Source organism: Musa acuminata, chromosome BXJ3-8 (genome assembly GCF_036884655.1).
Source record: "Musa acuminata AAA Group cultivar baxijiao chromosome BXJ3-8, Cavendish_Baxijiao_AAA, whole genome shotgun sequence".
Taxonomy (NCBI): Eukaryota; Viridiplantae; Streptophyta; class Magnoliopsida; order Zingiberales; family Musaceae; genus Musa; species Musa acuminata.
The window spans coordinates 10568880-10590894 of record NC_088356.1 but is presented as its reverse complement, the minus strand read 5'-3'; the positions used below and the strand labels follow the sequence as shown (position 1 = coordinate 10590894).

The 22015-nt window shown below is 38.0% G+C and overlaps 3 protein-coding genes across 8 annotated transcripts; all 3 read right to left on the bottom strand.

Annotated features, from left to right (window-relative positions):
- Window positions 1–53: 53 nt before the first annotated feature.
- On the bottom strand, window positions 54–6269 carry LOC135643989 (tobamovirus multiplication protein 3-like). The gene is made up of 11 exons (XM_065161323.1): window positions 5949–6269; window positions 5513–5603; window positions 5354–5406; window positions 5174–5266; window positions 5021–5092; window positions 4411–4483; window positions 4280–4325; window positions 2087–2150; window positions 1952–2005; window positions 1763–1840; window positions 54–404 (listed from the first exon to the last, which is right to left on the bottom strand). The coding sequence occupies exons 1-11, from the start codon at window positions 6093–6095 to the stop codon at window positions 312–314; spliced, it is 864 nt and encodes a 287-aa protein (XP_065017395.1). The 5' UTR covers window positions 6096–6269; the 3' UTR covers window positions 54–311.
- A 4831-nt stretch (window positions 6270–11100) lies between these two features.
- LOC135645396 (uncharacterized) lies at window positions 11101–15918 on the bottom strand. Of its 6 annotated transcripts, XM_065163729.1 has the most exons (7): window positions 15464–15917; window positions 15182–15260; window positions 14284–14341; window positions 13706–13804; window positions 13472–13565; window positions 12831–13008; window positions 11101–11469 (listed from the first exon to the last, which is right to left on the bottom strand). In XM_065163729.1, the coding sequence occupies exons 4-7, from the start codon at window positions 13787–13789 to the stop codon at window positions 11406–11408; spliced, it is 420 nt and encodes a 139-aa protein (XP_065019801.1). In that variant the 5' UTR covers window positions 13790–13804; window positions 14284–14341; window positions 15182–15260; window positions 15464–15917; the 3' UTR covers window positions 11101–11405. The 6 variants fall into 6 exon arrangements, with proteins under 6 accessions (XP_065019801.1, XP_065019799.1, XP_065019802.1 ...); XM_065163727.1 differs by having other exon boundaries at window positions 15182–15917; XM_065163730.1 differs by lacking the exon at window positions 14284–14341.
- Window positions 15919–16594: 676 nt separating this feature from the next.
- On the bottom strand, window positions 16595–20287 carry LOC135645214 (RAN GTPase-activating protein 2-like). Its single transcript, XM_065163382.1, has 2 exons — window positions 20149–20287; window positions 16595–18551 (listed from the first exon to the last, which is right to left on the bottom strand). The coding sequence occupies exon 2, from the start codon at window positions 18533–18535 to the stop codon at window positions 16898–16900; it is 1638 nt and encodes a 545-aa protein (XP_065019454.1). The 5' UTR covers window positions 18536–18551; window positions 20149–20287; the 3' UTR covers window positions 16595–16897.
- Between the last annotated feature and the right edge of the window lie 1728 nt (window positions 20288–22015).

Below are 22015 nucleotides of genomic sequence, written 5' to 3'. Positions count from 1 at the left end.
ACGTTGCATGAGATTTCAAGCATCTATGTGTGATTGATTCACTGACACAAAACTTAAACCAAAAACCACACCCCCCAAACCTTAATCTGCAATTAATTTCACAAAGAGGAATATCAACTGAACTGGCATGCCACAATTTACATATCTACAGTCTCCACATGTACATAACACTCACTCCAGAAACCAGTCTCTCCACCACCATCCAACAACATTATGGCATCTTTACATCCTTCATTCTTTTTCTCCTTGAGGGAGGATACACTTGGCGATCCTATGATCTGAACTCTTCGACTAAACAACCAAAACCCTGACTAATGAATGGGATGATATTGAGTGATTCCACGTCTTGGAGGTAGCTTCCTTAGGATAAAAAGAACGAGAGATGAGGGTATAATTTCCACTAGCTGCACATCAAATAGAGGAGTCAAACACATGAATAAAGTACATAGAAAGTTCCAGCAACCCGTTGTGAATGCATGTCTCAAAAATAAAAGGATGAAAAACTAGAATGTAACCGCAAAACAAACTTCAGTACAAAACTTTAAAGCTTTAATTGGTTCATGCAGGTTTTCAACAACTGAAATTTGAGGAACTGACTATTTTATTTTTAAAAATATATAGTTTATTCACTTGCAGGTTAGCCGGGTTTCACATAGCCCATTTGTTCAACTAGTGACAGACACTCCAACCAAGTTAATTTTAGCCCTTTTGTTAAACAAGCAGCCTAATCCCATCAAGCCTTGGGTCTTGTCAACTATTTTACGACTATAGTTATGTGCTTGCCACCTTTGTAAGAATTCAAATCTTGGTGCAGAAGTAATTTACATAATGGTTCGGAGCCAAGTAGGCAATAAAGACCCCGAGACCAACGGACCTCAACTCAAGTGGTTTAAGTGCCACTTTTTGTACTGCAGTGAACAATATATTATGAGGCTAAACCAAGGTGAGTAGACCATAATTTTTTTCCCTTAATATTTTCATAAATCAATGTACTAAACCTTAGGTGGATGAAGTGCGATGTCTCAGGTAGAAAGTTGGCAAATATAAAATCAGACTAAACCAAGGAGGATACACCATATTTTCATAAAATTATACAAAAAATATATTTGTTAACAAATAGAATAGTGTCGGTTATATAGGAGGAATAACAAACTGTGTGGGGCATTCTTGTGGTTAACAACAGTTCACTAATGAATAAGCACCTTTAATTCTCTACTTCGTCAGAGAATAATAAATAGTTTGAGCCTCCTTTTATTATCTAGAAACTTCTAGAACTGCAGGCTTAATAAAGTTATAGAGCATAGATCCATGTACAACTATGATTTTCATGATTATCCAGTCCTAGTTCTGGTTTTCAGTCATACCTTGCTTTTGTTGGCTATTATCATTTTTTCCCAGTTTTAGAACTTATTAGATGAGTTCTATAAAGCTCAATCACTACTCGAATTGTCAAAAGCATGAAACAGATATGTCTAAGACTTGCCAACATGAGTGATATGTTAATCTTCAACACGATAAGAAACAGTAAAACAGTCAGTTGGATATTTAATCATATCATTATGAAGAAATGAACAGAAGGTCGATGTGACTTCTGTTCAACGGATGAAGTGTCTCAGCTTAAACCAGAGCTTTAAAATAATTTAGAAAAATAAACACTGATACGACACCTGTAAATGTAAAACAATAATCAGAATGTTACCAACCAAAGCTCATTATTTGTAGAGCCTACTTCTATAACTGCAACAAAAAGACAAGTTCATACCAGGTAGTACAGGAAGTTCAAAATAGGATGGTTGAGAACATCAAGGTCTGCAGCTTTGTCAAATGCGTTAAAGCACATCTGTGAATCAGAAAATAATTTAATGCAAACCATTATTAAAAAATCGCTTGATTCGTCGAATGGGTTAGGAACAGAGAATAGCAGTAACTGCACTACAGGAATCAAACTTACCATTATGCATCTCACTAAAAAGCAGGAGAAACATATAGTTGCTACATAACCAACCTACAAAAGCAATAAGTCAGCCAGAAGAAACTACAGACACCAAAGAGCTCTACCGTTCAATATAGACAATTTTAGATATACCTCCTGTAACTTTTTCCGTCTCCCTCTTGATTCAACAGGGAAGCGTTGCAACATCAGAAAAAGCCTATAAGTATCAACAAATAAAACTAGTTAAAAGCTGTAACCGAGTAGAAATATAAAAATGTGGAACACATGTGGTCAAATCAAACCATCAAAAGGCTAGTAGTTATAGACCCTAAGAAGCATGCTAAATTGTCAGTCATCCAAAGAGGACAGAATCCTCCTTCCTAAATGGTAAATGTGTTTTAAAAAAGAATGGGTAATCCCACAGTTCGCATAAAAAAAGTCAAATTCTAGTATCTGTATTAGAATCTCATTAGACTGGTATGTACCATCTATTAAGGTCTGATATGCTTTGATAGAACAATAAATAACCAAAAAATCACTTAACCCCACTGAGTGGTGCAGTTGATGCATTGGTATATCAGCTATGGTGCTCAGACAAATCAATTCACCCATCATACCCATGTCAACATGACATGACATGTGTGCCAGTGTCCGATATGCAGAACAATCAGAGAAAGTATTATGACCCGAGCCTGATGAGCTAACTAGCCTATCAACTTCGTTTGGTCTAATCTACTGATCAAAATGCTTAAGCTGAAGTTGATAATAGTACACTCATCAGACCCTTATAAGCCAATCATACACATTGCCCACTTCCGATGTGGGACTAATGGGATATTACAATCACCCCCACTCAAAGGCTTGACGTCCTCGTCAAGCCTCAACATAACTCAGATCAGACCCTAGCATAGTGCATGTGAGGCATAGCTCAGTGGTGGCTCCACGTCGTGACGAGTCCTCTTACTCCGTCTACGGGTAGTCCTTTCCTACTCGAGCCCCCTCACCATGCCCAAATGCTAGGTCGGCTCTGATACCAAATATTATGACCCGAGCCTGATGAGCTAATTAGCCTATCAACTTCGTTTGGTCTAATCCACTGACCAAAATGCTTAAGCTGAAGTTGATAATAGTACACTCATCAGACCCTTATAAGCCAATCATACACATTGCCTACTTCCGATGTGGGACTAATGGGATGTTACAGAAAGTCAACCACAAAACAACTAGACTTAAAGTCCAGACTCAATTGACTGTGGTCAGTTTAAACAGAACCAGGCATATCACCAGCCATTGCTGCCATGGGAAGGCATGCTGCCCATTGTTGCTCACCAATGCAGTGCATGCAATCACCCATCGTTGCTGCTGATGCTACAAGAAAGATATGGAAGGAGATAAAGAAGCAAAGTCAGTCAAGGATTCCACGAGTCCTTAGGTTCAGTAGAAGTTTGTTGGCATCCTCGACTGTCCAGTTAATATAAAAAAAGTAAAATGAAAAACAGATGAGAGGGAGGGAAAGGAAAAAGGAGAAGAGAAGAGAAAAAGAGAGAAGAAAGAATAAAAAGTGATGAGGAGAAAAATAAGAGACGAAAAATCATCATTATTGTAAACTGATCTAATTTTCTTAAATTTATTTCAGGCTTTATGATAATCTTAAGAATAACTAAATACATCTTTTACAAATACAAAGTTTCTTTAAGTATATTTACATGTTTAGATAATTATATGTGACCTAGTGTCATCGTACATGAATTTTATATTTGACCGCTTCTCAACCGTAACAGAATCATGTCAAAACACTAAAATTCATATTGCAACCAGCAATGATAACCGGGTTCACAGAACATAGCGTACGTATATTATGTCAAACGAGTATATTATAGTCAAATTACCATGGTATTTGAAATAATGACACAAATGCAAGGATCCATATAACTCAATTTTAGTACTATGATAGCCAGCTTCAACAGTTCTTTGGACTACATGGTTCAGACATCCAAAGCACATCCTGTAAGCTCATCGGCAGAAATGGATAGACAGTGCTCGTCTTATCTGGACTGCATCTGCAGCCAATCATTATCGCCAATAGCTTGAAAGCATACTGAGGAACTTGAAACATTCAGCAACAACAAAACTAGAAGTAACCAGTTCGCTTCTCATATTATAAAGAAGACAATAATAAAAGCTAATCATAAGCAACATACTTTAGGTTAAAGTTACACAAGTCACCAACCAGAACTGATTCATAATCCAATACGAGTATTGGCAGTGACAGAATTACAGAATGATGCTCAAAGACATTCAGACCAAATGGATGATATGATGAAGTACATGACTAAAAGCTATTACCTCCCTCCATAAAGGAGAAACCCAAGGGCAGCAAAGAATGAGACACCTGTTAATACAAATTTGCTCAGTTTTCCACTAGCATAAGCTGCATTAACCAAAAAGATAAAACAACCCAGGTATTTAAACTGTACCTGCAAAAAACAACTTCGACAATACAAGCACAGGCTGAATGGGCTTCCACCAGAAAAGCAACCACAAAGCTATCTGTAAGAATTTTTGGTTAGGTAAGTGAAGATTTACATGTCAGACCAATTGTACAGGATTGTCTTCTTATCCAAAGAATGATGCACAGAAAAGGACATTGAAAAGACTTGTGAACTGTATAAGGTGAAAATCCCGACAAAATAAGCAGAGACAAGCCAAAGAGAAGGAACAAATGTAATAAGAAAAAGTAATTTCAGTTTACTAATAACCAGAGTTAAAAAAAAAAAAAAAAGGAGAAATCTAGCAGAGTTTGAATGAAGTTAATGAAGGCACGATAATCTTTCCCACTAGGTTTATCTCTCATCTTTCCATTATTCTCTCATCATTTGCTTAATAGGGAGCTTAGGAGAGCTTGTGGCTAACCAATTCTATAAAACATGATCTAAGAGTAGAAGAATATCTAAAATACAAAACCATGATGGCTATTTTATTCGTCCCAACTTCTATTTGTAATTCTCTTTCAACCACAGATCTACTATAATACAAGAAAAAGAGGCAGGCAAGATCACCTAATCCAGGGTGCAATATCAAAATTACCTGTATGGAATAGATGACAGAGTTAATTGCATAAAAAGTTGGCCGGAGTCTATCAGTCGATACTGCACGTGCCTGTGACATTTTTATGCAGTAAAAATAAACTGATAAGCATCAGAACCATTTGAATAAGCGAGGAAAACCCTCCCAACAAACCTGATAATATATCTCAGCCCAGAAGAGCACCAAAAGTGCATAAGTTGTGAAGAACGCAAGGCTGGGAAAATCAAGAAGAACATGTTGAAGCACCTGAAAGGGAGCAACAGTGCGCTAATTGCTACAGAAGCCTGAAGCTGTACGCTCAAAACCAGCAAAAGAATGAAGTCAAACAAAAACCTCGGGCCTTATGCGTTGGACACTCCTGCGAAATGTAAAGACAGCTGATCTCACTGCAATCGAACACCAAAGCAACATGAGCAGAAGATCATAATGCGCGAAGGCTCCACTGGTGCTACCAGATGCGTGGAAATCAAATGGAGAGGGATCCGTGCATACCACCATTTACCAAGAAATTCAAGAAATGGAAGACCTTTTGCGTCGTCCAACCGTACTCTGGAACCCTACATTCGATCCTAATCAGTTGAATCTGCAAAGTTTGATCTTTTAGTCCAGTTTTCACAACTCCAACCATCTACTCTGTAAATCATAAAGAAATCAATACTTCTTCCCCCCAAAAAAGATGTAAGATTTCAAACCTTTTTCCCACCAAAAAAACCCTCAAATATTCGAACAATTTTAAGAAAACCTAATAACCTCAGAAACAAGAAAACAATCTTTTTCCCTTTCCTTGCGTCTTTTGACACACAAAACTTTCTAGTCGAAAGAAACACCAGGGCGCGGCAATGAGATCAACGACAGAATCCAAAAAAAAAAGGAAGGAATTAGACGGGGGGAGAGAGAGAGAGAGAGAGAGAAACGGTTGGAAGATTACGAGGGCGACGGCAGCGACGAGGCCATAGAGCAAGGCGAGGATATGGAAGATCCAGTCCTGCCACAGGGCAGAGTTGTTAACCTCGTCCCACCAGTTGGAGGCGCTGCTGACCACGACTGCCGTCACCTTCGGCACGGATGGGGCCATCGGACTCGTTCCTCGGGTCTCACCCAGGGATAGGGTTCAGAACGCCGCGAATCAAGGGTGAGGGGTCAATGGATCGGCAGCGCCCGGGGTCCGGAGATGAGAGACCGGGAGGATCTCGAAGGCGGAGCGAGATGGTAGAGACGATGCGGGCAATCTAAGAAGGACGGGAAACCGAAAGGGGAAACCGCCGAATGCTCCCAAATTAATCTCGAGACAGCGGGCCCAAATTACAGGACGGGTCTACCCGCACGCATACCTCTATATCGAACGTTGTGGAGCCCACAAAGAACATCCAACCATTAGAAGGGGGGTATCGATCGAGTAACGATCCGACACCCAACCATTATGGATTCTTGGCACGTGTTGTTGCAAGGCAGGAACAGCTCGGCTTCGGTGGCCTCCGCTCCACGCTTGGAATCGCGTGCGGGCTAAAGAAATCGGAGGTCGGCATGTTACGGGTCGGGTCGTTCGGTCCATCCGACCCGTTTAAATCGGGTTCGGGTATCTCGAACAAACACGAGCAGAGAGAGACGGGAGGAGACCAAAGTAGGAGAATGCCATTCATGAAACATATATTAATTCTCCGACTTGGCATTCCATCAAGCATCATTATTCATGAACTTAGCTATTTGATCCTAAATTCTATCCACTGTCACTGTGGCATTTTTTTTTCTGACACACTGATGTTGAGATCAAATCTCAGATCTGCAAACATGCTGCAGAAGATTTCTAACTATAGAACGCCACTTTTAAGACACCACGATATGTGGGATCTATTGGTCCAGTGCTTTTGGACAATTAGGTTATTTGAATTTAAATCATTAATTAAAAGATAAAAAAAAGGGCAGCGACCGATAGGGTGCAACGAGGGCAGTGGTACTCTAACTATAGATATGATTAAAAAAAATTTGCTAAATAAAAATGTCAGAAGGAAAGAATATGGTGAATCTTCTTCTGAGGCATTTGTTACTAAATAACAAAAAAGACAAGGAAGAAGTCATAGTAGAAATCCACATGGTTATAGAGGAAGATCCAAGTCTAGAAGATATATCAAATATTTCCACTGTAATAGGTCAGGTCACATGAATAAAGAGTATAGGTTTTGAAAACAAGAACAGAATGAAAAGAAGAAAAATGAAAAAGAGACCAATAGGCTAAAGATGATATCATTATTGTTTGTGATGACGGTTGTGTCAGTCTTGTAGCTCAGGATAGTAATTGGGTGATTGACTCTAGTGCTTCATTTTATGTCACTTTTCATGGTAATTTCTTCAGATCTTACACTACTGGTGATTTTGGTAATGTTAGAATGGGAAACAGTGGTACGTCGAAGATTATGGGTATTGGAGACATTTACTTGAAGATCAATATTGGGAGCAAATTGATACTCAAAGATGTTAGGCATGTTTCAGATATTCGTCTTAACTTGATATCTACTGGCAAACTTGATTATAGCAAACTTGATGATGAGAGATTTACATATTATTTTAGTGAAAGTAAATGAAAACTCACTAAAGGTTCTCTAATTGTAGCAAGAAGAAAGAAGTTTAACTCTTTTTATGTCATGGAAGTTAAGCTACACAAAGGAGAGATTAATGCAATTCAGAAATGTGAAAGTATAGAAGTTTGACACAAGAGACTTGGACATATTAGCGAGAAATGACTTCAAACTCTTGCTAGAAAGCAATTCTTACCAGAGTTGCAAGGTACATCTGTTGAATCTTATGATCATTACTTAGCTGAAAAAATACATAGAGTTGATTTCATATATATCCATAATCTAGAAAATCAGATGTTATTGATTTAGTTCATACTGATGTTTATACTATGCAAACTAGAACTCTTGGAGATGCTCCTTTTTTTGTTACTTTTATTTATGATCATTCTAGAAAAATTTGAGCTTTTGCTTTGAAATCTAAAGAACAGGTACTCAATGTTTTCAAAGAGTTTCATGTCAGTGTTGAAAGAAAAACTAGCAGAAAGCTAAAGTGTGTTCGATAAGATAATGGTAGTGAGTACATGGGTTTTTTGAAAATTATTACAGGTTTCATGGTATCAGAATTAAGAAAATAGTTTCCAAAACTCCTTAGCAGAATAGTGTGGCAAAAAGGATGAATAGAACCATTGAAGAAATGATTAAGTGTATGCTTTCTCATACCAAGTTACCTAAGTCATTTTGATGGGAGGCTATGAGAACTATAGTTGACCTGATAAATCTTTGTCCATCGGTTCCTTCGAAAGGTGATGTTCTAGAGACAATATGGAAAGGAAAATATATATCTTATAATCATTTGAGAGTCTTTGGGTGTAAAGCATTTGTTCATATTCCCAAAGATGAAAGGTTCAAGCTTGATAATAAAGCAAAAGCATATATCTTCTTAGGATATGATCATGAAGAGTTTGGGTAGATTATGAGATCTAGTGAACAAGAAGATTATTAGAAGCAGAGATGTTATATTTCTTGAAGACCAATTGTTTGATGATGGTGATAATGTTGATAAGCTAAAAACCTTTGTTTATATTCCTTTGAGTTTGAGTCTAGTTCCTTCACTTGTAGTTTATGATGATCATGGGGAAGATAAATAAGAAGATTATGGTAAGAATGTCAGTGATGAGACTCCTACAATTGATGATGTTGAACCAACTAAATAAGCACCTCTACCACTAGTTGAGATTTTATTGAGAAGATCCACTAGAGAGCGACAACCATCTATTAGATATCCTCCACATGAGTATGTTATGCTTATTGACGGGGGAGAGTTAGAAACTTACCAAGAAGCTATTCTATATAAGTATAAGAATGAGTGGGTTAAAGCCATGCAAAAAGAGATGAGATCTTTGCTTGAGAATCACACCTATAACTTGGTATAAAAAGAAGAAAGCTCTCAAGAATAAGTGGGTTTACAAATTGAAGATTGAAAATAATAGCTCACAACAAAGATACAAGGCATGACTAGTTGTGAAAGGATTCAATCAGAAGAAATATATTGACTTTGAAGAAATATTTTCTCCTATGGTGAAAATGTCCTCTATCCGTGTTGTTCTTGGTTTAGCTGCCCGCTTAAATTTAGAAGTTGAGCAATTTGACTTAGAAGAAGAAATTTACATGGTGCAACTAGAAGATTTCAAAGTTAAGGGAAAAGAAAATCTGATGTGCAAGCTTAGGAAAAGCTTATATGGACTCAAAGAGGCACCTAGACAGTGGTATAAGAAGTTTGATTCTTTTATGATAAGCCAAGAGTATAATAGAATCACATCTGATCATTGTGTGTTTATGAAGAAATTTTTAGATGATGATTTTATTATTCTACTATTATATGTTGGTGATATGCCGATTGTTGGTCATGATGCCGGTAAAATTGAAAAGCTTAAAAGAGAGCTAAGTAAGTCTTTTGCCATGAAAGACTTAGGATCAGTGAAACAAATACTTGGCATGAAAAATTTTTGTGAAAGGAAGAAAAGAAAGATTTGACTATCTTAGGAGACCTACATTGAAAAGGTTTTTGAAAGATTCAACATGAGTAAAGCCAAAGCAATTTGTTCTCCACTTGTAGATCATTTCAAGCTTAGTTCGAAATAATGTCCTACAAGTGAAAAAGAAAAAGAAGAAATATCTAAAGTGTCTTATTCATCTGCAGTAGGTAGTTTGATGTATGTTATAGTTTATATTAGGTTAGATATAACTCATGTAGTTAAAGTTGTTAGCCGATTTATCTCTAATTCTGGTATGGAACATTGGACAATAGTGAAATGAATATTAAGATATCTAAGAGGTACTTCCAGGTTGTGTTTATGTTTTGGCAGTGATGGACATGTGTTATATAGTAGGTGATACTAATTCCAAGAAGTCCACTTCGGGTTCTTGATGACATTTGCAGGGGAGCAGTCTCTTGACAATCTAAGTTACAGCATTGTGTTGCTCTATTAACCATGAAGCCTGCAAGGAAGCTTTATGGGTGAAAAAATTTCTTCAGGAATTGGGCTTGAAACATAAAGCATATACTGTTTACTGTGATAGTCAGAACGCCATTCACCTCTCCAAGAATTCAATATATCATTCTAGATCCAAGCATATTGATGTGAGATGACACTAGATTCGTGATATACTTGAGATGAAAGAATTACACTTGGAAGAGGTGCATACCAATGAGAATGGATCAGATATGTTGATAAAGTATTTGCCTAAGGAAAAGCTCGAAGTATGAAGGCGAAAAGCGGGCTTAATACAGCACATCATATGAGTTGGAGGGGAAGAATTGTTGGGTCCAGCCCATATGTGGGCTTAGACAATTAGGCCTTTTAAGCTCAAATCATTAATTAAAAGGCAAAAGAAGAGGGCAGCGAGCTCGCGCAGCGAGTGGTGATGGCGCACAACGAGAGGAAAGAAGAGAGAGAGAGAGAGAGAGAGAGAAAAGAGACAGAAAAATTAGGATTTTGAGTTTTCTACTCGACAATTAGGGGTTAAGCTTTGTCAGTTTTGGCCCAAATTTTATGCAGAGAATCCTTACAAGCTCTACAATATTAACGGTGTTGATCTGAAGTTTACCCTCTCTGAGGTACTTCTCTACTATACCCATTTTGTGAGACATAAAATTTTCTTATGATTAGATTCATCTATGTGATTAATATATGTTATTCTTGAGCCAAGATATATGATTTTAATATTATTATGATCCTCTTGTTATTTTAGAGAAGACTTATTGTAAACCTGTTATCATTATTATTGATAGTGGAAGTTTTAGGTGGACTATAATCCATAGTTTTTCTCGCATAGGGTTTTTCACGTTTATGCTGCTCTGGTTGATATTTATATTTTGATATCAAGTTGGTACTTTGATGAAAAACTCATTTTGATACACAAAAAGAGAAAAAATTATTCCACTTTTACATGTTTTTCCCATTAGGATCTCCACAACTGCTGAGATACTGCTGAGAAATTTCCAAGATAGTGAAGAAAAAAAGGGTTAAATTCCTCGTAGACTCACAAAAAAGGAAGAAAAAGAAGTCAAAGGCATGAAGTTCTGCACAACAATTATTTGCTTCAAATTGCAAGATCTCAAAGCTGATATTTAGAAAAGAAAGCTAAACTAAAAACAGCCAGGCAGAGCTTTGCAGATTATAATGCCTCCACAACCACCTGCTCATCGATCACATACCCAGAAATCGGGTTTTATAAGCGGTATTGTTGTGCTTCTCGTTTTCTGGATCCTCCACTCGTAGTATCTACGAGGGTTCTTTCCACCAAAAAACAGAAAGAACAAGAAAATAATCAAAGCTGACCTTATCGGCCAACCAAATTTTAGGAAGTAATTAAGCTCCTCTCAGGTAGATAGCAAGTGTGAAATATATGAGAATGATTGTACCCATGCTAGACCTGTGAACAATACGCAAGCATTAGTCATGTTCATTATCCTAAGATGATGCTTTCAGCTCTCAAAAAATTAAGCTAGGATGAACAACAAGCATCAATCGATCAAGTTTTTAATGTGACAAAGAGTCAGAAGTACAAAAACACTTTTTTTTTTTTCTCATGTGGGTGGACTCGACATGTCTGGTAGATGTTACAATCAACTGTTTTTTTTTTTTGGTGTCTCATAGCAGTTATAATTTGATTTGAACTCAGCAGTTAGTTAGTTCGAGATCTCCGCAAGCATACAAGAGCTAATAAGAATAGAGGATCAATGAAAGAACCAACCATCAGGACAACCCTCCTCCGTTAGGACATATGTTATGAGAGAAAAAATAGATTTCAACTGAAAAGGAAATGCAACCATATTCTAGCATCGATTCAATTTCCAAAACAAAGGGGCAGAGTATCAATTTGCACTCATATACTTTCCTAATTTTGCCCTTCTATGAAAAATAGATGCAATGACAGAATACTGAAATGACCAAACAGGGAATATGCAGATGTCAAATATAGAATAAATATGATATGATATGGTAATAAGACTCTGAAGAAGTATCTTTTATGCATGCAAAGAGTATCCTTAGCTGACATGCTTTTGAGGCATCGGTGTTCCACATATCATCAAAAGCATTTTGCATATGGTCTGCACCCCATGATCTAATTTATATTAAACTCCGGGCCAACCGGATAGCTCCGTGTTGAGAGAAGCTCTACAAGCTTAATGGCAGTTATGAATATGTCATGAAATACCAAGTTAATATCACCTTTCCTCGACCCGTGTTTGTTTGGCTTAACTGTAGAAAGCTCTGATGCTAATGAATAGGCAACGATCATATAATAATTTCTAATCTCTTACAAGTGCAGGAAGTTCTCAATCAGCAAGATACAATTAAATATTAGCCATAAAGGACTAATTATACTCTTTCCTTTCTCCATCCTTTATTACACTTTCGCTTATTTCAGATCAAAATTTTTCTAGTTCTAAAAACCCAAAAATTGTTGGCCATGATACTGCAGGCAAGTCACAGTAAAACTATAGCCACATTTTAAGTGCAATTGCAGAGGTAGGCTAAAATGCAGATTCCAGACTAGAGAAACTTCCACAACTAGAGAAGCTTCCACTATCTTCACCAGTCATAAAACTTCCAACTGCGGCAGTATATGCTCAATTATGGAACAAATAACTAGCCATTAATCATGATGATGGGAATTGGAAAGAATTAAAAATTGAAGGAATGTACACGTTGAATTAGTGATGGTCTTGTGACAACTCCAAATTGACCAATTATTATCTTAGCGAAACAAGATTATTACATAACACTTACATTGATGCAAAGAGGAGAAGTATCTTTTTTGGGTTGATGGCTGTGAAGCGATTTAACTTCCTAGTCCTTCCATCTCCAGCATCTGAGAGATTAGAGACATTTGCCACAGCTGGAAGTCCTACATGAGACTTGTTGGTAATCGGTTGTTGCTTCAACTGTTCGGATTGGGAATAGAATACTGTACGGGAGGAAATCAACAAGATCAGATCCAGGACACCATCACTCGATGTGGCAATGCATATTATCGGCTACTGTGACTACATACCAGACATGCATAAAACAAGAAGCAAATTCAAGATCAAATGCTGAAGTAAACTAAATCAGCAAATTTGGCAGACAAGATGGCATGTTCGGCACGAACTAACAATGATACAGTCAAGGTCAACTGATGCATTTCAAGATTGTCAGCAAGGTTTTAGAAGGGCTAATCTCTAGGATGCACTTGAATTTTATGACAGTGTATAATTTCTGTATCTTATAAAGTAGATGAAATACCATATGCAACACAAAAGCAAAAAAAAGAAGAGGGAGAAAGGAAGCTAAATCATCATATGGCTACACATTTATCCTAACAGCATGTGCAATATCTCCTGATCAATTACTCTCTAAAAGCAGCTTTTTCAGTCATACGCATCTTATACCTTTAACCACAAGCTTTTTGGTGGCCTCATCTGCCTCTTGCTCCTCACCATTTCGCCTGTCCATTCTGCATGAACCTTTACGAGATAGAGCTTTCTGTTTCGAAGATAAGAACCAAACATCAGATATCAAGATAACCAACAAAGGCGCTATAAAATCCTAACTATTACAGGGATGTCAAAAAATTGCTTCCACAGTAATTTGGAATTGTCAGACAAATCATATAGATGACTCACTGTCACTTTTGGACTTCCAGAGCAATTGTCTGATGGTTGAGTTAGGCTCTCAATATCTACAACCACATTTCCCACTTTATCCATAACTGTAGTTCGGCTCTGCAATTCATTAGACCGTAAAATCTTAAGAAAGATACAAACTTATAGTTAAGAAATATGACCCTTAACAATACTGAAATGACAAACTGGTGGGAACCATGATCGACAAGGATTTTTATTTTGCAAGTAACCCCTGTCAGATAAGACTCACTATTGGCTGGATCCTGCAAGAATCAATGACCCGGAAATATGTATCACATATCAGAGTAATGCTACTGTATCCTAAATCCTTTGTTCGAGTCCTCTATGAATATACCATAGTTCAGAACATATACATCACACCAAGTCCGATCAGTTTTCCTTCTCTGCTTACCTACCAACAGCATTTAACTCTAAATTACCTTCTTTCCACTTTAGCCACAAAATGGACCTAAACACCGGCTTCTCAATGCCAAATTCAACTGACTCAAAATTATGCTAAAAATGTATTTCTTTCCTATAATTTAGAATAATTGGGAAGCTGAAGCATTAAGACATACAGAGAGACACTTCACTCATCTCCATTGGGACTTGTCCTGTTTCAGCTAATACTAGTATCTGCAAACATGCATCCAGAGAGTAAATGCTCAATCAAATAGGTCTCTAAAACTAACAAAAATTAAATAGACTAATCAAAAATAATAATTACTCATGATTCTAATGCGTGGAGTATTTCTCACAGTACAGCTATAGACAAAACTAGTCTAGAAAGAGCAGGATCAAAGGGCTCAACAACGAATATAAGTAGCGAATTGTTCTTTTCTCTAAGGAATCAAGTCATGTATCTAAAAATTAACATAATATTCGGCAAAGAAAGAAATCTGCAATTACATAAAAATTTTACAATATCGTCGCAGAACTTTATTATTACTCTCATACAGTGTGTACGGCCGCAAATTCTCCAACCTCGATATTTTTTTTTTGTGTCAAAAGCCTACTTCAAAAACAATATTTTATTCGATTCTTCGAAAACTAAAGCATCTCCCAAAAAGGAAAAAGGAAGAAACAAAAACGGAAGTCGTAGAAACTCATGCGTTTAATATATTTCGACAAGAGAAGGAAAAGGAAGCGAAGCGAATGTTACAATGTGTAGAGAAAGCTAAAAGAAGCATTTGCAGTAGCCTCAAAAATAGACCAAAATATCACGAAAGTAGTTCTAACTGTTCCAAGATGGAAATTTTATTAGGCAGAGGGACAAACAAATCCTGAAATTTCTTTCAAGATCAATGATGGAAGAGATCAAGAGACGACAGGAGGAAATAGAAGGGTACGTCTACAAACAGAAATGTTCGAGCCATTCTCCTACTAGTGTCAGAGGCGAGAAAAAAAAGCACACAAATTTCGGAACAAGATGCGAAAAAAGGGAGAGAGAGAGAGAGAGAGAAGGAAGAGTCTAACCGTTGGGGAGTGTTCCCCCTCTTTCTCTAAGAAGACTATAGCTTGTTTACGTTTCCCGATGCTCTCGTTGGCTATAGACCTGCAAACATTTGGAAGAGACAGAGAGAGCTAACTCTGTGGATGACCAACCAGTGTATAGCGTGTCAGCTCTCTCTCTCTCTCTCTCTCTGTGTGGATGACCAACCAGTGTTGGTGATGCTGTAAATGTTAGGGACGCTTGGCAATGGCAAGGGGCCAAAATCCCACACAATAATGCCCGAGAAGAAGAAGAGAGAAGGTAACCTTTTTACTCATCCGGAGTGAAAAGTAAAGCCAAGAAGAGCCGTCGACATGTTAGAGCAATGATTCTCTCGTCCAAATGTTCCGCGATCCAATCGAGAGCAGGAAAACTATTCCTGAAAGCACTATATCTCTAAATTTCATCATCCCCACTGATCAACTACTATCTTGGTAGGAGGGAATCTGGAGTTCCTAATCTGTTTCTTTGGCCAATTTTGCCTCACCTCGTGAGTATTATTGTCCGATCTCACGGGCGTCACTCGACAACAAAGATTAGTGAAACGAAACTCCATCATCCTCGTCTGCGTATGTTTCATCCTCTTCGAGTAGCTTCATAAATCTGAATAGAGTTTTGGCGTCCCGTGGGTCGTGTAATGCTGGCCACCAGTTGCATTCATGTACTACAGTAGAGTTGGGGGAAGTCTATTTCTCGATCCAATTGGATACTGCATCATTTACCCTTGGATACTGTTTCCTAATGGCTCCAACTCAATGATTCCAGATCGGATATAAACCCCTAACGCTCGATCCAATTTATCTTTGAAAAAGGTGGGGTTTTTTTTTATTGGTGCTGTTTATTTATCATCACAGACTGTGATGGACGGCCCAGAAACCCACAACGCACGATTTAGTAAGTAGATTGTCGTGATTCTCGCGTACAACGAGATCCCGACAAAATCCGCCGGGTGGAAATCCAGCGGTCGGTCGGTCTGCTGGATCCACTAACCCGCCGGTCAAAGTTTTCTCCAGAGGTATGTCGTTCCCCCTGGACACTGCAACCAGCCACAATTTTGTACAAGTCATCCACCGAGTCTGAGGACGATCTAAGGTAACTAAATCATACAGATAAAGATGTATTCCTACAAATAAATTTCCAGTATAAACAATTCTCGTAAATAAACATAATCAAATAAACCCTCGCCTTTTCACGTCTGGCTGTCATGGGTGACCAGACCGTCCCCCAATTCACGTGCACCGCGTAAGTGTTGGACCCATCAATAGATCCTGACGTCGCCGTCAAAGGCGCATCACGAGGTCAACGATGGACCAACATCACAAATAAAGTGGATCATAGTTTGAAGAAGCTATCAGTTTTCTCAAACAACCTAATCAGAATTTGAAGGCAAACACGGATCAACCACAATGTGTTCAAATTAGCTCATCTTAAGTCTTAGGAAAAGCACTGCACGGATAACAATGGGGGGGATCGGGAATGACTACATGAAACATGACATAAATCATTAAGCCAGTGCAGTACAGACCATCAACTTCGGCAGTTAATACAAGACATGGAGAAGTCGAGCCAATGTTACCTGCATCGTCTACCTCGTACTGAGGGAAGGTTGCTGAGCTCCAACAGCAGGCCTTGCTCAAGAGGTAACATCAACAGTTAACAAGAGTGTCTTTTGCACCTCATGCATCAATACAGTTCGTCTCCTAGTCCTGCTCAACTTTGAGATGCTGAAGTCCTGACTCCAATGCACCTTCTCCCTCTTCGGTAGCACCTTCTTTCTCTCCTTCGTCTTCGTCCTCTTCACCTTCCCCTTCGACATCATTCTCATCCAATGGTCCAAGCACGTCCACAAAATTTTTGCCATTCTTTAGTATTTCCTTCACCTCATCGATGCCTTCATCGGAAATGGCATTGCCATTTATGTTTAGCAGCTTGAAATCAGGCTTGTTTGACACTGCCTGAGCCAAGCATCTTGCTCCTACCCTCTGTATCAGGTTGGTGCTCAGATCAAGTTCTCTGAGCTGTGTATGACCCTCTTCCAATGCTTTGCCAATGAGAACAGCACCCTGATCCTTCAGCTCATTCTCAGACAAGATCAGCATCCTAAGTGACTTCTTGATGGCAACACACCCTGCCAGTGCAGGGGCAGCTTTTGGTGTGATATCATTTCCAGTAATGTCCAAGCCTTCTAGAGAAGGAGCAGATTGTTTCAGGGCATTAGCGATGGCAATGGCCCCCTCATCTTCTAGATTTAGGTAGCTAAGGTAGATTTCTTTAACGTGAACAAGCTTTTCAAGTGTCTGGCTCAGGGCTATCCCAGCATCAACACCAAATATATTATCACGGAGATCAATCCTCTTCAAACGAGTGCAGGTCTCCAATGCCTTGGCCAACTCAATTCCACCCACAGAGCCCACCCTGGTCGATGAGCATCTGAAGTCCTCCAGCAGAGGAGAACGTTTGAGGACCTCAGAAATAGCAATAGCACCCTCATCTCCTGTCATATTGTTATGGAAATGCAGGATCTTAAGCTTGTCAGTCGATGGAATTAACTCACACACAGCTTTGGCAGCCTCCTCAGATATTCCATCATTCATTAAGTAAAGCTCCTCTAAGCTCTTCTGTGATCTTAAAAGTGCCTCGAATGCCCGGACACCCTTCTCACCTAGGGCATTGTCGGACAGGTTCAGATATCTGAGAACACTGCCTTCCAAGGCTGATGAAAATATCCTCATCACTTCAAGAGCTTCTTCCTCTGGTCTTCCTGCGATAAAATCTGATAGATTTACTTCAGTCAGCTGCTCCTTGAGAGAGGCCAGAATAGGCCCTGCAACATGAGCTGCATCGATACCGAAGCTTCTGTTGCTGAGGCATATCTTTCTGAATGAGTTTCCTTGCTCAGTTAGTGGGCTAAGAAGTTTTCTGGCCTCCTCAGCATCAATAAATGCCCTAGTACCCCCTGAAATATCAAACACAACTTCACCAGATTTAACAGGTCTATCAACCGCTGCCATTTCACCATCTTTGGGTTTAGGGCCTTTTTTAAGCACTTCCAACATCAGCTTGCTGGTTTGTTTAGCATAGAATTGAACTGCAGAACTTCCAACACCATCAGGCTCTTTTTCAAAATGTTTACTGGCAGCAACAAAGCATTCATCCTCGATTCGCTTAGCATTCTCATGAGCCTCTTCTTTGCTCAACAGGCCGTACTTCCTGGATAAGATCGATTCCGAGGAGAGATTCTGGGTCATATTTTCCACAAGCATCATTCTTGTGCTTGAACTGGGCGGCCATAATTTGATCGTGAATGGATGAGGATCAAATTCTTGAGAACCATCCATATCGAAATCCGAACTTCTGTTTTACAACATGTGAAAAGAAGTGGCAAAATAGCAGATGTTTATATGTCTATGAAAAAGATGTTCGATTGATAGGATGTAAAAAGGAACATTCCAGCATGAATCATCAGAACAGAAAAAGTGAATCAAAGCCAAAAAGACAGGCAACAAAGTGTCCTACACAGATGAGAGAAGCAACAAGCAACAAAGCACAGAAAGCATAGAGTTCCCATTTGAGACCATATGAACAAAACCAAACACTGCACTTGGGCATACAAGAACGAAGGTATGCATAGTGCCACAGAATCCAAAGAGGTCTAGAATGCTGATAAATCTTCATAAATGGTACTTGTAACGACAGGTTTTGTCCACTAGATATGCTATGGCAAAAACTTTGTTTTCTCCACAAAGATATCAGATTGTTTAAAACAAATTGAAATATGCAAAAGTAAGGAACAAAATGCTTTTTCCTAATAATTTTGACCAAAAGAAATTTAAGCCCTAGAAGTGCCCTTCATGTAGACCAAAAAGAAAAGAAATACAACAATAACAATAATAAAACCATAACGTCCCAAATGGGATCGACTGGTCTTTTACTGCCATTGAACTATGTGGAAAATCGTATCATTGATTAAATTAAAATTTCTAAATCTTTATTTTGTGTTTCTAGAAGCATCCGTACGTCTCGTTCTATCTCTTCTCTTATCAAACCAATAGTAGTAATTGTTTCAATTCTTCTGACTACAACATCTACAAGTCTCCTTGATACATGTTTATAACATTTTAAACGATTATCTTTCATTTTTATATTATATCAAGTCTATATATAATTGTTCATTAATGAAAATATTTCTTTTATTATCATTTTTAGTAACTCCACAAATTCACAAAAGAAAAAGAAGAGATTGAACCGGTAAAACCTTTTCACAATATAATCAACCACTAACAATTTCCTTTACAAAGTTAAATCCTCCCGGCGTATTCATCTCTGCTTTGTCCACCACTGAAGTGAACGTGTCGTGGATTACACTATTAAAGACCTAAACCAACCAAATTAAGTAGAAAGTCGGCTTCTTTGCACTCCAGCAGTCGACTAATGAAAACCCACAACCCATCTATCAATACAACCATGGTAACATTGATGTTGCTCGAGAAGAGATGGATGTCGTTCTATGAAGTTCATAACTTTCACCATGTATTGGTAGATCAGTGACGCAGACTCGACAACCCTATAAAGCTTGTTTTAACAATAAACGGGGATTAAAAAGTACAGCCATTCCCGCAAGCTTCTATGTGCGGTGATGAGAAAAGAAAGGAACCCTTCACATGAACCAGAAAAACAGAACAAGGTCGCCGATGCAAGAATCAAGCTTCACCCATAAGTTCAAACAAAAGCAGACCATAAAAAAACCATCCAATCCAAAGGATAGCAACGGCAAACAATATTCCTAAAGCTTCCTTCTGGTCCTAATCAACGATAAGAACATGCACTGCTTATCTTTACATACAATAACCAGATACCCATCAAAGCATCCTCCGAAGAGCAGACAACGTCGATTCAAGAAACCCTACAAAGCGAAAGATCCACAAGAGACGAGGGCCAGGAAGACGCGTACCAGGGTTCAGATGCAACGCCACCGGAGAGAGAGAGAGAGAGAGAGAGAGAGAGAAACGAAATGGGGTTAAAATAGAAGGAAGAGGAAAAATTGAAGCCCTAACCCTTACACCCTACTAGAAAGAAGAGGTAAACGTGGGAAAGACAGAGCCGACCCGGCCCCCATTTTGGAATCTGGACGTTAAATGAACCGTATTCCGAACCGGGTTTATTGCTTTAACGGATGCGGAAACGGAGGATCTGGTCCACTGATCCTCCATCAATGCATTGGACCGGTCCAATTAGGCCGTTGTGATTTGCGATCCGAACCGACGGCTCTTTTTGCCCGGGAGTCGTTCTTTTGAAATGGTTTTGAATTCTGGTGTATCCATTTTGCCTCCAAGAAAGGGGTGCGGATTCAGTTTACGATGCACAGCACGCAACAGTGCGTTCCAACGATCAACGTGCAGGATACAGTGGGACCCACGATGAGTTTACGATCTAAAGCTCAGGGAATGGCTGGTTTGAGTGACTCGAGTTCCGCCTGGTTCACTGAACGTACTGCAAATTAACTTGTGATCTTTAGTTCTCTAAACGTCAAAATTGAGTCTTTAGATTTTCTCCACAATCACACATTTTCATGTCACAATATTCGTTTAGACGAGTAGATGTTTGGGAGGAGACTTTATAATAGTTAAAGAGTTTTGTGCATGTTATAGTCAATGCTGAACTTAACCTAAAATGATAAAATTAAATTAATCTTTATTCGTTTTTCAAGTATAATCGCATATATATAGGAGGGAAAGAAAGTTCAAATAGTCGAAATAGAATTTTATATAAATAAAATATTCATGTCTCATATCTCTTATTTTGTTTCTAATGGATATTTTTTCCTTGTTTCATTGCTTACGACTTTCTCTAAATAAAATAGTCGAAAAAAATCCCTCCCTGAACTGTGTTTCATTGCATACGACTTTCTTAAGAAAAAAAAAAGAGAAGAAAGTACAGGAATTTTGACTACTCAATTGATTCAACCACTATACTACTTATACGAGCATTTTAGAATTAGAATTCGTGAATATTTTTTTTCTCTTGATCTCTATATCTATAGATAATTTATATTATATCTTCTATTTTTATTATATCGTTTTATGCCTAATTTATTATAAATTTTTTATCAGGTCATTGATATGGATAATATCCAAATACCAAATACGTTCTCTATATGATCCATGTAAATAAAAAGAAGTTATTTTGGGGAAGATCAAAGAAAGAACTTGCTAAACTTAATCTTAAACTTAATCTTCCTTAAAGAATTCTTCTAATAATCCTAAACTTAATCTTTGCAAAAAAAACTACGTACTTTTATGTTTACAAGCCAAAGTTTTAGCACACGAAAGTCGAAGTATATACTTCATTTGATATAAACTCTATTTTTTTAAGGATCCTGAGAAAGATTTCTATATATCCGACCAAATCGATTAATAATATCACAATATGAGAAATCGATCTAAATCGGCTTACTAATAGGATGCCCGAATACAATACAAAATTTAGCTTTAGACGATGATCAAGCAAGAGGAATAATTGGGACTATGGTATCAAATTTCTTAGTAAAAATATCTATTAGAAATGAATTCTCTAGCATTTGATTCCTTACCATGAAGAATTTATTAGTACACTTAGAAAGATAATCCAAAAAATAGAAATAATAGTTTGATAATTAGTTTATATGGATCATGTACGGTTGAGACAAAAAATAATAATAATATTGTCAGAAATTTAGAAAGTGGCATTTTCATTTCTTCATAGTACCCCCTTGAACCCATAATCACTTTTCCTTGATATCAAACATAGTACATAAAAGGATCCTTGAAGACCAATAAAGT